Genomic DNA, 14,864 nt, shown 5'->3' on the forward strand with positions numbered 1-14,864 from the left:
TTTTGGACATTTTATAGTATGTCCAATTGATATGCCTTAGGCCTCTTTCACATGGGCGAGATTTCCGCGCGGGTGCAATGCGTGAGGTGAACGCATTGCACCCGCACTGAATCCGGACCCATTCATTTCTATGGGGCTGTGCACATGAGCGGTGATTTTCACGCATCACTTGTGCGTTGTGTGAAAATCGCAGCATGTTCTATATTATGCATTTTTCACGCAATGCAGGCCCCATAGAAGTGAATTGGGCTGCGTGAAAATCACAAGCATCTGCAAGCAAGTGCGGATGCGGTGCGATTTTCACGCATGGTTGCTAGGAGACGATCGGGATGGGGACCCAATCATTATTATTTTCCCTTATAACATGGTTATAAGGGAAAATAATAGCATTCTGAATACAGAATGCATAGTACAATAGGGCTGGAGGGGTTAAAAAAATAAAATAAAAATTTAACTCCCCTCATCCAGTTGTTCGCGCAGCCCAGCTTCTCTTTCTCCTTTGAGGAAAAGTACCTTTGACGTCACTGCGCTCATCACATGGTCCGTCACATGATCCATCACCATGGTGATGGATCATGTGATGAGCGCAGTGACGTCATCAAAGGTCCATTTCCTCAAAGGAGAAAGAGAAGCCGGGCTGCGCGAACAAGTGGATTAAGGTGAGTTAAACTTTTTTTTTTTTTTTTTTTTAACCCATCCATCACTATTTTACTAAGCATTCTGTATTAAGATTGCTATTATTTTCCCTTATAACCATGTTATAAGGTAAAATAATAAAATCTACACAACACCTAACCCAAACCCGAACTTCTGTGAAGACGTTCGGGTCTGGGTACCAAACATGCCGATTTTTCTTACGCGCGTGCAAAATGCATTAAAACGCTTTGCACTCGTGGGGAAAAATCACGCATGTTCCCGCAACGCCCATGTGAACCCAGCCTTAAATGTTCTATTGGGACAACAACCCCTTTAATGATCAGTAGAGATCCAATCACTTGGGCCTACACTGACGTTAACAATGAAGTGCCCACAATACTACTTTAGCCCTGTACGGACGAGTGGCTTGGAGTGCTGCCGTGAGAAATTTTATGGGGACACAGATTAAAGCCATTTTGTGGCCCTCTTCATTCCCAGTATCGGACCTCCACAGATCATAAAGTGGTGGCTAAATTTTTTTAAAGGGGTTATCCCATGATGGCCCGGGAGTGTGTCCTTTCTGCTGCGGCTCTCTGCCTGTAACTGTCACATTTTCTAACAGTAGATATATCTGGTGGCAGTTTGGGGTGGAAATGAGCATGTGCGACCACCTCATCGATATTACTGAGGTGGATAGAGAAATGAGGAAAAGAACAAAGAGCAGGTACCACTATACAGATGCATTTTATTGAACAAGTCCTTGGCTATACCAAATTTTTAGTTACATGCAAAAGTTTTGAGATCCAGCTGCAGATGTGAAAAATGGAGAATATTTTTTCATAGGACAACCCCTTTGACTCCCATGTTTTAATAAAAATCTAAAACATTTTTATATTTAGTTTAAAATGATAATACACTTTTTTATGTTCTTTAAAATAAGAGAAAACGTGTCACTTCAAGTGTCTTTTATTGATGGCTGCCTACTGAATAACCTAACATAAGACTTTTTTTTTTATTTTTATTTTTCCTTGATGAAATAGTTTCATGTTTTTGTGCTTCTTCACTACTGACACTTAGTGTCTTCTCCACAGAAAGAGCCTGCGGAAGAGGCCTTGAAGAGTAACAACATGAACCTGGACCAGGCCATGAGTGAGTATTCATGAATGAACAGCAGGGTGAGGTCATATAAGCAGTCAGGAGGTTTGATCTCTCCCAGCTAAGAATGACTATACAGATCTGTGATACAGCGGTGTACATTAGCTCAAGACTAAAGGGGGCATACACATTACACTTTTGTCGGCTGAACCTGTCGAACGGTCGAATCGGCTGGCACACTAATATGTGCGAGGAGCTTTTGACTCTCCTCTGACAGAAGATGTCGGGGGAGAGAAGGATTGGGCAAAATTAGTATTTTCGCCCATTCCTTTTGTTCTCTGGGGAGATAATCCGCGGCCAGAACTGCCTGGCAGCGGCTTTCTGTGCACTCCCCAAAGCATACACCTACACGTTCGGCTCAGCCAAATACGTATGGGGAAGACAGGAGGGAGAAGAGAGAGATAGTTGGCCATACTGATTAGACAGCTGTCAACCCAAAGCTAGAGAGAGGAGAAAGCCACTACTAGACGCCTCTGGCAATGGCTTATCTCCCCTAGAACAAAAAGATCTGCCGTTGGGAGACAGTGAGGAGGCCCTCATACACCTCAGAATTGGTGGTATTTCATGTATATGGCCGGTATGAGCAAACGTCTAATGTAGAGAGAAATAGATTGTCACTAGGTGAGATTTCTCATAGCTTGACAGCGTACCTCCGGGCTATGATACCCAGTCGCAGCATCCAGCAGTCTGCAATCTGTGTCAGCCAGGGGGCTGGATTTCAATGATAAATGTAACGTGGACTCTTGCCCAGCTCCTCCCCGACCTTACCATGCCCCCTTTTTGGGAAAGTGTTGAGGTTGATGAACGCCACTTGCGCAAAGAAATTTGCACAAGTGGCGTTGACAAAGTTGCAGACCTGCAGTTTGTGTGTATCCCAATGATAAATCGGGTCCATTATGTTTAAACCTAACATTGGAACATGTTGAGGTGTCTTACGCCTGTTGTGACTGCTGCACTCTGTATCCATTACTTTGCAGGTGCTCTCCTGGAAAAGAAGGTGGAAATGGACAAGCGTGGATTGGGAATGGCTGACTATAATGCTATGGTCGCCAAGCCCCTGAGCTGCCGCCCACCACCGATCTCCAAAGAGTCTTCCATGGACCGCCCCACTTTCCTAGATAAGGTAGTTGGGGGGGGGGGGGGGGGGGGGGGGGAAGAGGTTTTATAACATTTTTGTATTCTATGTTTTTTTAGATTGGTGTTGATTTTTTTTTCTAGTGGATGTAGAAATGTTTTCTTTAATGCATCAAACTGAAATATATAGTATATAGCGCGTCTGCTGTAAATGCTGCACTACATGGCGTTTTCTCGTGCTGCGTTCTGTACGAGTGGCGACAGGGGATATTATTGGCTGGTGCTGTTTGTGCATTTGGTGGTGTCAAGGATACTTGAGTTGGCTTCACGCTCTGATATAACTTGATGTCTGCCGTCCTGCAGAATCTAGGTTGTGGGGGTGAAGCAGAGGATTAATGTTCTGCACAGTGAACAGCTGAGCTGTAGCAAAACACAGACTTCTGGCCATGTGCTTGTCTTCTCCTAAATGTCAGCAAAGCTATTGGGTCATGAGAAATCCCTGGCAGAGCGCTGCTGACTTCCCGGGCTGCAGTTAACGCTTTCTTCTCATATTCAGAAAGGAGGGATGAGCCTGAAGATTGTAATGAAATAATATGGCGGTTGTCGTTCATATGTAGTCTGAAATAAAAATTATCTTGTTAAAGGGTTTCTATCACTTTGTTTCACCTATTTAGCTTTCAGACACTAGCGATCCGCTAGTGTCTGCTTTATCTAACCATCCTAATATAAGAGCTTATTGTCCTGCCGTTTAGCTAAAAAAATAACTTATATAGATATGCAAATGAGCCTCTAGGTGCTATGGGGGCGTGATTAGCACCTAGAGGCTCCGTCTACCTTAACAAACTGCCGCCGCCCAGCGCGTCCCTCCAGCCCGCCCATCTCCAGCTGAAGCGATCCTCTCCGTGCGCGTCTCTGTTCTGCGCATGCGCAGTGAATGTCTGATCGCTTCCCTGCTCAGACATCTCCACTGCGCCTGTTCCTCGGAGCACTATGACGTCATCGGCGCAGGCGCAGTGGAGATGTCTGAGCAGGGAAGCGATCAGACATTCACTGCGCATGCGCCGAATACGAGGAGCATCGCATTCCGGAGGAGATGGGCGGGCTGGAGGGACGCGCTGGGCGGCGGCAGTTTGTTAAGGTAGACGGAGCCTCTAGGTGCTAATCACGCCCCCATAGCACCTAGAGGCTCATTTGCATATCTATATAAGTTATTTTTTTAGCTAAACGGCAGGACAATAAGCTCTTATATTAGGATGGTTAGATAAAGCAGACACTAGCGGATCGCTAGTGTCTGAAAGCTAAATAGGTGAAACGAAGTGATAGAAACCCTTTAAGGATATGTTAAACATTACTATAAAGGCCATCCATAAAAGGGCCCTTGGCTATTATGTGTTTAGATTGCTAATAAGTACGTAAGGGGATTTCCATATTGGACACGATATGTTCTATTAGATCAGTATTGGTGTGACCGCTAGGACACCCACAGATCACAAGACCGGGGGACACTATACGTCTAAAATAAAGGAAGCAGCAGATTAAGCATGCCCACTGCCTTCATTCTCTATAGGACCGCTGGAGATAGCCATACAGATATGTGGAGTGTTAGTGTGCCTGCTAGTCCTGTCGTTCCCTTCATTTAGAGGGCACAGGCCCTCCATTCTCGTCATCGATGTGGGTCCCAGTTTTATTATATGTGTGTGTGTGTGTGTGTGTATATATATATATATATATATATATATATATATATATATATACACTGCTCAAAAAAATAAAGGGAACACTTAAACAACACAATGTAATTCCAAGTCAATCACACTTCTGTGAAATCAAACTGTCCACTTAGGAAGCAACACTGAGTGACAATCAATTTCACATGCTGTTGTGCAAATGGGATAGACAACAGGTGGAAATTATTGGCAATTAGCAAGACACCCCCAATAAAGGAGTGGTTCTGCAGGTGGTGATCACAGACCACTTCTCAGTTCCTATGCTTCCTGGCTGATGTTTTGGTCACTTTTGAATGCTGGCGGTGCTTTCACTCTAGTGGAAGCATGAGACGGAGTCTACAACGCACACAAGTGGCTCAGGTAGTGCAGCTTATCCAGGATGGCACATCAATGCGAGCTGTGGCAAGAAGGTTTGCTGTGTCTGTCAGCGTAGTGTCCAGAGCCTGGAGGCGCTACCAGGAGACAGGCCAGTACATCAGGAGACGTGGAGGAGGCCGTAGGAGGGCAACAACCCAGCAGCAGGACCGCTACCTCAGCCTTTGTGCAAGGAGGAACAGGAGGAGCACTGCCAGAGCCCTGCAAAATGACCTCCAGCAGGCCACAAATGTGCATGTGTCTGCTCAAACGGTCAGAAACAGACTCCATGAGGGTGATATGAGAGCCCGACGTCCACAGGTGGGGGTTGTGCTTAACAGCCCAACACCGTGCAGGACGTTTGGCCTTTGCCAGAGAACACCAAGATTGGCAAATTCGCCACTGGCGCCCTGTGCTCTTCACAGATGAAAGCAGTTTCACACTGAGCACATGTGACAGACGTGACAGAGTCTTGAGACGCCGTGGAGAACGTTCTGCTGCCTGCAACATCCTCCAGCATGACCGGTTTGGCATTGGGTCAGTAATAGTGTGGGGTGGCATTTATTTGGAGGGCCGCACAGCCCTCCATGTGCTCGCCAGAGGTAGCCTGACTGCCATTAGGTACCGAGATGAGATCCTCAGACCTCTTGTGAGACCATATGCTGGTGCGGTTGGCCCTGGGTTCCTCCTAATGCAAGACAATGCTAGACCTCATGTGGCTGGAGTGTGTCAGCAGTTCCTGCAAGACGAAGGCATTGATGCTATGGACTGGCCCGCCCGTTCCCCAGACCTGAATCCAATTGAGCACATCTGGGACATCATGTCTCGCTCTATCCACAAACGTCACGTTGCACCACAGACTGTCCAGGAGTTGGCAGATGCTTTAGTCCAGGTCTGGGAGGAGATCCCTCAGGAGACCGTCTGCCACCTCATCAGGAGCATGCACAGGCGTTGTAGGGAGGTGATACAGGCACGTGGAGGCCACACACACTACTAAGCCTCATTTTGACTTGTTTTAAGGACATTACATCAAAGTTGGATCAGCCTGTAGTGTGTTTTTCCACTTTAGTTTTGAGGGTGACTCCAAATCCAGACCTCCATGGGTTGAAAAATTTGATTTCCATTTTTTTATTTTTGTGTGATTTTGTTGTCAGCACATTCCACTATGTAAAGAACAAAGTATTTCAGAAGAATATTTAATTAACTCAGATCTAGGATGTGTTATTTTTGTGTTCCCTTTATTTTTTTGAGCAGTGTATATATAAATGGCAGCACCGTCCTAAATGAAAAAATAGATGAAGGGTGCACAAGCCCAATGTGGATATAAGCCAATCCAGGTGAATACAAAAATGTAAGGGTGGCAAACAGTGTCTATACAAACTATCAGAAGGAGCTTGCATGAAATTGGGCTATGAGCAAGACATCCAGCTACAGGTGTCCATTGACCTCTCGTGCTGACGCTCTCAAAGACTTCCATGGTGCACAGTAAGACTGCAATTGAGGCAGGATTGGAAGTCTTTCCTCTTCAGCGATGAGTCAGGCGCTTGTCTTTGATGCAGTGACAGTTGGGGATTGGAGACCACGTGGTCAACGCCATGAAGAGGCCTTCACAAGGGAACATCACACCGGTCCTTCTCCCGGGATTATGGTGTGCAGGGGTCAAGTCCTGGGAAAAAAAAGTGTGGGAACTCACCCCCCGTCAGTGCCTCTCATCAGCCCCCCCCCCCCCCCCCATCAGTGCCTCTCATCAGCCCCCCCCCATCAGTGCCTCTCATCAGCCCCCCCCCCGTCAGTGCCTCTAATCAGCCCCCCCCCCCCTCCATCAGTGCCTCTCATCAGCCCCCCCCCCCTCGTCAGTGCCTCTCATCAGCGCCTATAGTATAAATAAAATATGAGAAAAAAAAAAAAAACACTTACACTTACCTCTCCTGCTCCTGGACGCAGACGCTCCTCTTCTACTGCTGTAGGCTGTCACAGCCGACAGCTGAGTACCAGGAAGGCGGCGGTGAGTACAAAGCCTTCACCGCTTCCTCCTGGTCCTTTTGCCCTGAAACGGAACGGCGTTCCTGCCATGAAAAAAGTGCAGGAACGCCGTTCCCCCTCAACTCGACCCCTGGTGTGGGGTGGCATAATGTACATTAGTTGGGACTCTCTAGTCTACATTTCAGGTAACCCAACACCTCAGCATTACATTGACACCAGGCTGCATGTTGCTTTTGCTACTGTGAGCAACCTGCGTGGCCTAAAAGTGCTGCCATGGCCTGTAGCATCTCCAGACTTGTCTCCTATTGAGCACATCTGGACATTATCACCAAGTGCAAAGGGAGCTGTCAGCAGCGGATTTTGATGATTTGCGTGACCAAGTGCATTCAGCGTGGCAGAGCGTTACTCAGACAACCGTTAATCGCCTCATTGATATCATACCATTCCATTTTTGTATCATTTGCATCATTAACATGTATCAATCATGTGAATTTCTGTAATTCCACGGCTTTTCCTTCTTGGTTTTGCAATTTTAATGTTGAGGGGTGTATAAAAAAATATATATTATATATACAGTGGATATAAAAAGTCTACACACCCCTGTTAAAATGTCAGGTTTCTGTGATGCAAAAAAAATGAGACAAAGATAAATCATTTCAGAACTTTTTCCACCTTTTTAAGGCCTTTTTCACACGGGCGTCATGTATTTGGCCTGGATAAGATGCGGGTGCGTTGCGGGAAAATGCGCGATTTTTAAGCGTGAGTGCAAAACATTGTAATGCGTTTTGCACGCGCGTGAGAAAAATCGGCATGTTTGGTACCCAGACCCGAACCCGGACTTCACAGAAATTCGGGTTTGGGTTAGGTGTTGTGTAGATTGCTATTATTTTCCCTTATAACCATGTTATAAGGGAAAATAATGCATTCTTAATACAGAATGCATAGTACAATAGGGCTGGAGGGGTTAAAAAAAATAATAATATATATAAATAATATAACTATATAATAAAAAATAATTTAATTCACCTTAATCCACTTGCTCGCGCAGCCCGGCTTCTCTTCTGTCTTAGTCGTTGCTGTGCACAGGAAAAGGACCTTTGATGACGTCACTGCGCTCATCACATGGTCCATCACATGATCTTTTACCATGGTGATGGACCATTTGATGACCGCAGTGACGTCACCACAGGTTCTTTTTCCTGTACACAGCAAAGAAGAAGACAGAAGAAATGCCGGCTGCGCGATCAAGTGGATTAAGTTGAGTTAAATTATTTTTTATTTATTTTTTAACCCCTCCAGCCCTATTGTACTATGCATTCTGTATTAAAATTGCTATTATTTTACCTTTTTATGACCATGTTATAAGAGAAAATAATAAAGATCGGGTCCCCATCCCAATCGTCTCCTAGCAACCGTGCGTGAAAATCGCACCGCATCCACACTTTCTTACGGATGCTTGCGATTTTGACACAGCCCCATTCACTTCTATGGGGCCTGCGTTGCGTGGAAAACGCACAAAGAGGAGCATGCTGCGATTTTTCACGCAACGCACAAGTGATGCGTGAAAATCACTGCTCATGTGCACAGCCCCATAGAAAGGAATGGGTCCGGATTCAGTGCGGGTGCAATGCGTTCACCTCACGCATTGCACCCACGCGGAAATCTCGCCCGTGTGAAAGGGGCCTAATGTGACCTATAAACTGTACAGCTCAATTTAAAAACAAACCGAAATCTTTGAGGTAGAGGGAAGAAAAAATATAAAAATAAAATAATATGGTTGCATAAGTGTGCACACCCTTAAACTGATACTTTGTTGAAACACCTTTTGATTTTATTACAGCACTCAGTCTTTTTGGGTCTGAGTCGATCAGCATGGCACATTTTGACTTGGCAAGATTTGCCCACTCTTCTTTGCAAAAACACTCCAAATCTGTCAGATTGCGAGGGCATCTCCTGGGCACAGCCCTCTTCAGATCACCCCACAGATTTTTAATCTGATTCAGGTCTGGGTTCTGGCTGGGCCATTCCAAAACTTGAATCTTCTTCTGGTGAAGCCATTCCTTTCTTGATTTGGATGTATGCTTTGGGTCGTTGTCATGCTGAAAGATGAAGTTCCTCTTCATGTTCAGCTTTCTAGCAGAAGCCTGAAGGTTTTGTGCCAATATTGACTGGTATTTGGAACTGTTCATAATTCCCTCTAGCTTAACTAAGGCCCCAGTTCCAGCTGAAGAAAAACAGCCCCTTGGCATGATGCTGCCACCACCATGCTTCACTGTGGGTATGGTGTTCTTTTGGTGATGTGCAGTGTTGTTTTTGGGCCAAACATATCTTTTGGAATTATGGCCAAAAAGTAGGGGTGCACTGAAATGAAAATTCTGGTCCGAAACCGAAAATTCAGGATGCCCTTGACCGGAAACCGAAACCGAAACGGCCTTTTTGCCCAAATACTTTTAAAATACTTTTTTTTTAATGATTTTATTAATAATTCTTTTTCATGAATTTAATAAATCATATTATATAACATGGTGCTTCCTCATACACAAGTGATTGTACAAAACAACAGTGCAAGAAACAGTTGTAAAACCAACCTCAAACTGTAAACAGACGTAGCCTCAGGTCAAGAACAAATTTTTGCTGGGAGAGGGGGATCTGTATGGAGAGGGGGATCTGTGGGTGGCTCTGTTATGGAGAGGGGGATCTGTGGGTGGCTCTGTTATGGAGAGGGGGATCTGTGGGTGGCTCTGTTATGGAGAGGGGGATCTGTGGGTGGCTCTGTTATGGAGAGGGGGATCTGTGGGTGGCTCTGTTATGGAGAGGGGGATCTGTGGGTGGCTCTGTTATGGAGAGGGGGATCTGTGGGTGGCGCTGTTATGGAGAGGGGGATCTGTGGGTGGCGCTGTTATGGAGAGGAGGATCTGTGGGTGGCGCTGTTATGGAGGGGGGGGATATGTGCACTGTTATGGGCATAACAGTGCACAGATCCCTTTCCCCATAACAGTGCACAGATCCCCCCTCCCCATAGCAGTGCCATAGACCGATCCCCCTACCCATAACAGCCCCGGCCCTGCTGCTCACAGCAGACTAATCACTCACTGCATCTTTATTTTACCTTACAATCGTGACGCTCCAGTAACAACTCTGCAGGCAGAGCGGAGGGCGGCGTAACGTCACTTACTCACGTGACGCACCTGCTCCGCCCACTTTATGAATAAAGGAGGCGGAGCAGGCGCGTCACGTGAGTAAGTGACGTTACGCCGCCCTCCGCTCTGCCTGCAGAGTTGTTACTGGAGCGTCACGATTGTAAGGTAAAATAAAGATGCAGTGACTTAAAGTAAACCGCCCGCCCGCATAGCAACGAATCCAAACCCCATATTTTCTGCCGATATGTACCAATATCAGCCGAAATGGATTAGGCCCATTTTCGGCCGATATTTTCGGCCGCCGGAATTTCGGTGCACCCCTACCAAAAAGTTCAACCTTGGCTTCATCAGACCATAACACCTTTTCCCACATGCTTTTGGGAGACTTCAGATGTGTTTTTGCAAAATGTAGCCTGGCTTGGATGTCTTTCTTCATAAGAAAAGGCTTTCGTCTTGCCACTCTACCCCATAGCCCAGACATATGAAGATTATGGGAGATTGTTGTCACATGTACCACACAGCCAGTACTTGCCACATATTCCTGCAGCTCCTTTATTGTTGCTGTAGGCCTCTTGGTAGCCTCCCAGACCAGTTTTATTCTCGTATTTTCATAAATTTTGGAGGGACGTCCAGTTCTTGGTAACGTCACTGTTGTGCCATATTTTCTCCACTTGATGATGACTGTCTTCACTGTGTTCCATGGTATATCTAATGCCTTGGAAATTCTTTTGTACCCTTCTCCTGACTGATACCTTTTAACAATGAGATCCCTCTGATGCTTTGGAAGCTCTCGGTGGACCATGGCTTTTGCTGTCGGATGCAAAAAGGAAAGCCCAACTAGAGCAGCTGAACTTTATTTGGGGTTAATCAGAGGCACTTTAAATGATGGCAGGTGTATGCTGACTCCTATTTACCATGAATTTGAATGTGATTGCTTAATTCTGAACACAGCTACATCCCCAGTTATAAGAGGGTGTGCACACTTATGCAACCACATCATTTTAGTTTTTTTTTTTTTCTTCCCTCCACCTAAAAGATTTGTTTGTTTTTCAATTGAGTTGTACAGTTTATAGGTCACATTAACCACTTAAGGACCACAGGTTTATACCCCCCTAAAGACCAGGCCCTTTTTTACAAATCGGCACTACACTACTTTCACCGTTTATTGCTCGGTCATGCAACTTACCACCCAAATGAATTTTACCTCCTTTTCTTCTCACTAATAGAGCTTTCATTTGGTGGTATTTCATTGCTGCTGACATTTTTACTTTTTTTGTTATTAATCGAAATTTAACGATTTTTTTGCAAAAAAATGACATTTTTCACTTTCAGTTGTAAAATTTTGCAAAAAAAACGAGATCCATATAGAAATTTTGCTCTAAATTTATAGTTCTACATGTCTTTGATAAAAAAAAAATGTTTGGGTAAAAAAAAAATGGTTTGGGTAAAAGTTATAGCGTTTACAAACTATGGTACAAAAATGTGAATTTCCGCTTTTTGAAGCAGCTCTGACTTTCTGAGCACCTGTCATGTTTCCTGAGGTTCTACAATGCCCAGACAGTACAAACACCCCACAAATGACCCCATTTCGGAAAGTACACACCCTAAGGTATTCGCTGATGGGCATAGTGAGTTCATAGAACTTTTTATTTTTTGTCACAAGTTAGCGGAAAATGATGATTTTTTTTTATTTTTATTTTTTTCCTACAAAGTCTCATATTCCACTAACTTGTGACAAAAAATAAAAACTTCTATGAACTCACTATGCCCATCACGAAATACCTTGGGGTCTCTTCTTTCCAAAATGGGGTCACTTGTGGGGTAGTTATACTGCCCTGGCATTCTAGGGGCCCAAATGTGTGGTAAGGAGTTTGAAATCAAATTCTGTAAAAAATGACCTGTGAAATCCGAAAGGTGCTCTTTGGAATATGGGCCCCTTTGCCCACCTAGGCTGCAAAAAAGTGTCACACATCTGGTATCTCTGTATTCAGGAGAAGTTGAGGAATGTGTTTTGGGGTGTCTTTTTACATATACCCATGCTGGGTGAGATAAATATCTTGGTCAAATGCCAACTTTGTATAAAAAAATGGGAAAAGTTGTCTTTTGCCAAGATATTTCTCTCACCCAGCATGGGTATATGTAAAATGACACCCCAAAACACATTCCCCACCTTCTCCTGAGTACGGGGATACCAGATGTGTGACACTTTTTTGCAGCCTAGGTGGGCAAAGGGGCCCATATTCCAAAGAGCACCTTTCGGATTTCACTCGTCATTTTTTACAGAATTTGATTTCAAACTCCTTACCACACATTTGGGCCCCTAGAATGCCAGGGCAGTATAACTACCCCACAAGTGACCCCATTTTGGAAAGAAGAGACCCCAAGGTATTCGCTGATGGGCATAGTGAGTTCATGGAAGTTTTTATTTTTTGTCACAAGTTAGTGGAATATGAGACTTTGTATGAAAAAAAAAAAAAAAAAAAAAAAAAAAATCTGCATTTTCCACTAACTTGTGACAAAAAATAAAAGATTCTAGGAACTTGCCATGCCCCTCACGGAATACCTTGGGGTGTCTTCTTTCCAAAATGGGGTCACTTGTGGGGTAGTTATACTGCCCTGGCATTTTCCAGGGGCCCTAATGTGTGGTAAGTAGGTAAATGACCTGTGAAATCCTAAAGGTGCTCTTTGGAATATGGGCCCCTTTGCCCACCTAGGCTGCAAAAAAGTGTCACACATGTGGTATCGCCGTATTCAGGAGAAGTTGGGGAATGTGTTTTGGGGTGTCATTTTACATATACCCTTGCTGGGTGAGAGAAATATCTTGGCAAAAGACAACTTTTCCCATTTTTTTATACAAAGTTGGCATTTGACCAAGATATTTCTCTCACCCAGCATGGGTATATGTAAAACGACACCCCAAAACACATTCCCCAACTTCTCCTGAGTACGGCGATACCAGATGTGTGACACTTTATTGCAGCCTAGATGCGCAAAGGTGCCCAAATTCCTTTTAGGAGGGCATTTTTAGACATTTGGATACCAGACTTCTTCTCACGCTTTGGGGCCCCTAGAATGCCAGGGCAGTATAAATACCCCACATGTGACCCCATTTTGGAAAGAAGACACCCCAAGGTATTCAATGAGGGGCATGGCGAGTTCATAGAAATTTTTTTTTTTTGGCACAAGTTAGCGGAAATTGATATTTTTAATTTTTTTCTCACAAAGTCTCCCGTTCCGCTAACTTGGGACAAAAATTTCAATCTTTCATGGACTCAATATGCCCCTCACGGAATACCTGGGGGTGTCTTCTTTCCGAAATGGGGTCACATGTGGGGTATTTATACTGCCCTGGCATTCTAGGGGCCCTAAAGCGTGAGAAGAAGTCTGGAATATAAATGTCTAAAAATTTTTACGCATTTGGTTTCCGTGAGGGGTATGGTGAGTTCATGTGAGATTTTATTTTTTGACACAAGTTAGTGGAATATGAGACTTTGTAAGAAAAAATAATAATAATTCCGCTAACTTGGGCCAAAAAAATGTCTGAATGGAGCCTTACAGAGGGGTGATCAATGACAGGGGGGGTGATCAATGACAGGGGGGGTGATCAATGACAGGGGGGTGATCAGGGAGTCTATATGGGGTGATAACCACAGTCATTGATCACGCCCCTGTAAGGCTTCATTCAGACGTCCGTATGCGTTTTGCGGATCCGATCCATCTATCAGTGCATCCGTAAAAATCATGCGGACATCTGAATGGAGCTTTACAGGGGGGTAATCAATGACAGGGGGGTGATCAGGGAGTCTATATGGGGTGATCACCACAGTCATTGATCATGCCCCTGTAAGGCTTCATTCAGACGTCCGGATGCGTTTTGCGGATCCGATCCATCTATCAGTGGATCCGTAAAAATCATGCGGACGTCTGAATGGAGCTTTACAGGGGGGTAATCAATGACAGGAGGGTAATCAATGACAGGGGGGTGATCAGGGAGTCTATATGGGGTGATAACCACAGTCATTGATCACGCCCGTGTAAGGCTTCATTCAGACGTCCGTATGCGTTTTGCGGATCCGATCCATCTATCAGTGCATCCGTAAAAATCATGCGGACATCTGAATGGAGCTTTACAGGGGGGTAATCAATGACAGGGGGGTGATCACCACAGTCATTGATCATGCCCCTGTAAGGCTTCATTCAGACGTCCGGATGCGTTTTGCGGATCCGATCCATCTATCAGTGCATCCGTAAAAATCATGCGGACATCTGAATGGAGCTTTACAGGGGGGTAATCAATGACAGGGGGTGATCAGGGAGTCTATATGGGGTGATCACCACAGTCATTGATCATGCCCCTGTAAGGCTTCATTCAGACGTCCGGATGCGTTTTGCGGATCCGATCCATCTATCAGTGGATCCGTAAAAATCATGCGGACGTCTGAATGGAGCTTTACAGGGGGGTAATCAATGACAGGAGGGTAATCAATGACAGGGGGGTGATCAGGGAGTCTATATGGGGTGATAACCACAGTCATTGATCACGCCCGTGTAAGGCTTCATTCAGACGTCCGTATGCGTTTTGCGGATCCGATCCATCTATCAGTGCATCCGTAAAAATCATGCGGACATCTGAATGGAGCTTTACAGGGGGGTAATCAATGACAGGGGGGTGATCACCACAGTCATTGATCATGCCCCTGTAAGGCTTCATTCAGACGTCCGGATGCGTTTTGCGGATCCGATCCATCTATCAGTGCATCCGTAAAAATCATGCGGACATCTGAATGGAGCTTTA

At 45.1% G+C, this 14,864-nt stretch overlaps 1 protein-coding gene across 7 annotated transcripts in view; it reads left to right on the plus strand.

Annotated features, from left to right (window-relative positions):
- Positions 1-14,864, plus strand: part of TNRC6C (trinucleotide repeat containing adaptor 6C) — a 128,602-nt gene that overhangs the window by 85,769 nt on the left and 27,969 nt on the right. For all 7 annotated transcript variants that reach the window (XM_040437876.1, XM_040437879.1, XM_040437881.1 and 4 more), the window contains 2 exons: positions 1,728-1,785; positions 2,769-2,914. In XM_040437876.1, the coding sequence (XP_040293810.1) occupies positions 1,728-1,785; positions 2,769-2,914 (204 nt within the window). The remainder of the gene's footprint in view (positions 1-1,727; positions 1,786-2,768; positions 2,915-14,864) is intronic.

The sequence above is a fragment of the Bufo bufo genome, chromosome 6, assembly GCF_905171765.1.
Source record: "Bufo bufo chromosome 6, aBufBuf1.1, whole genome shotgun sequence".
NCBI classification, from domain to species: domain Eukaryota; kingdom Metazoa; phylum Chordata; class Amphibia; order Anura; family Bufonidae; genus Bufo; species Bufo bufo.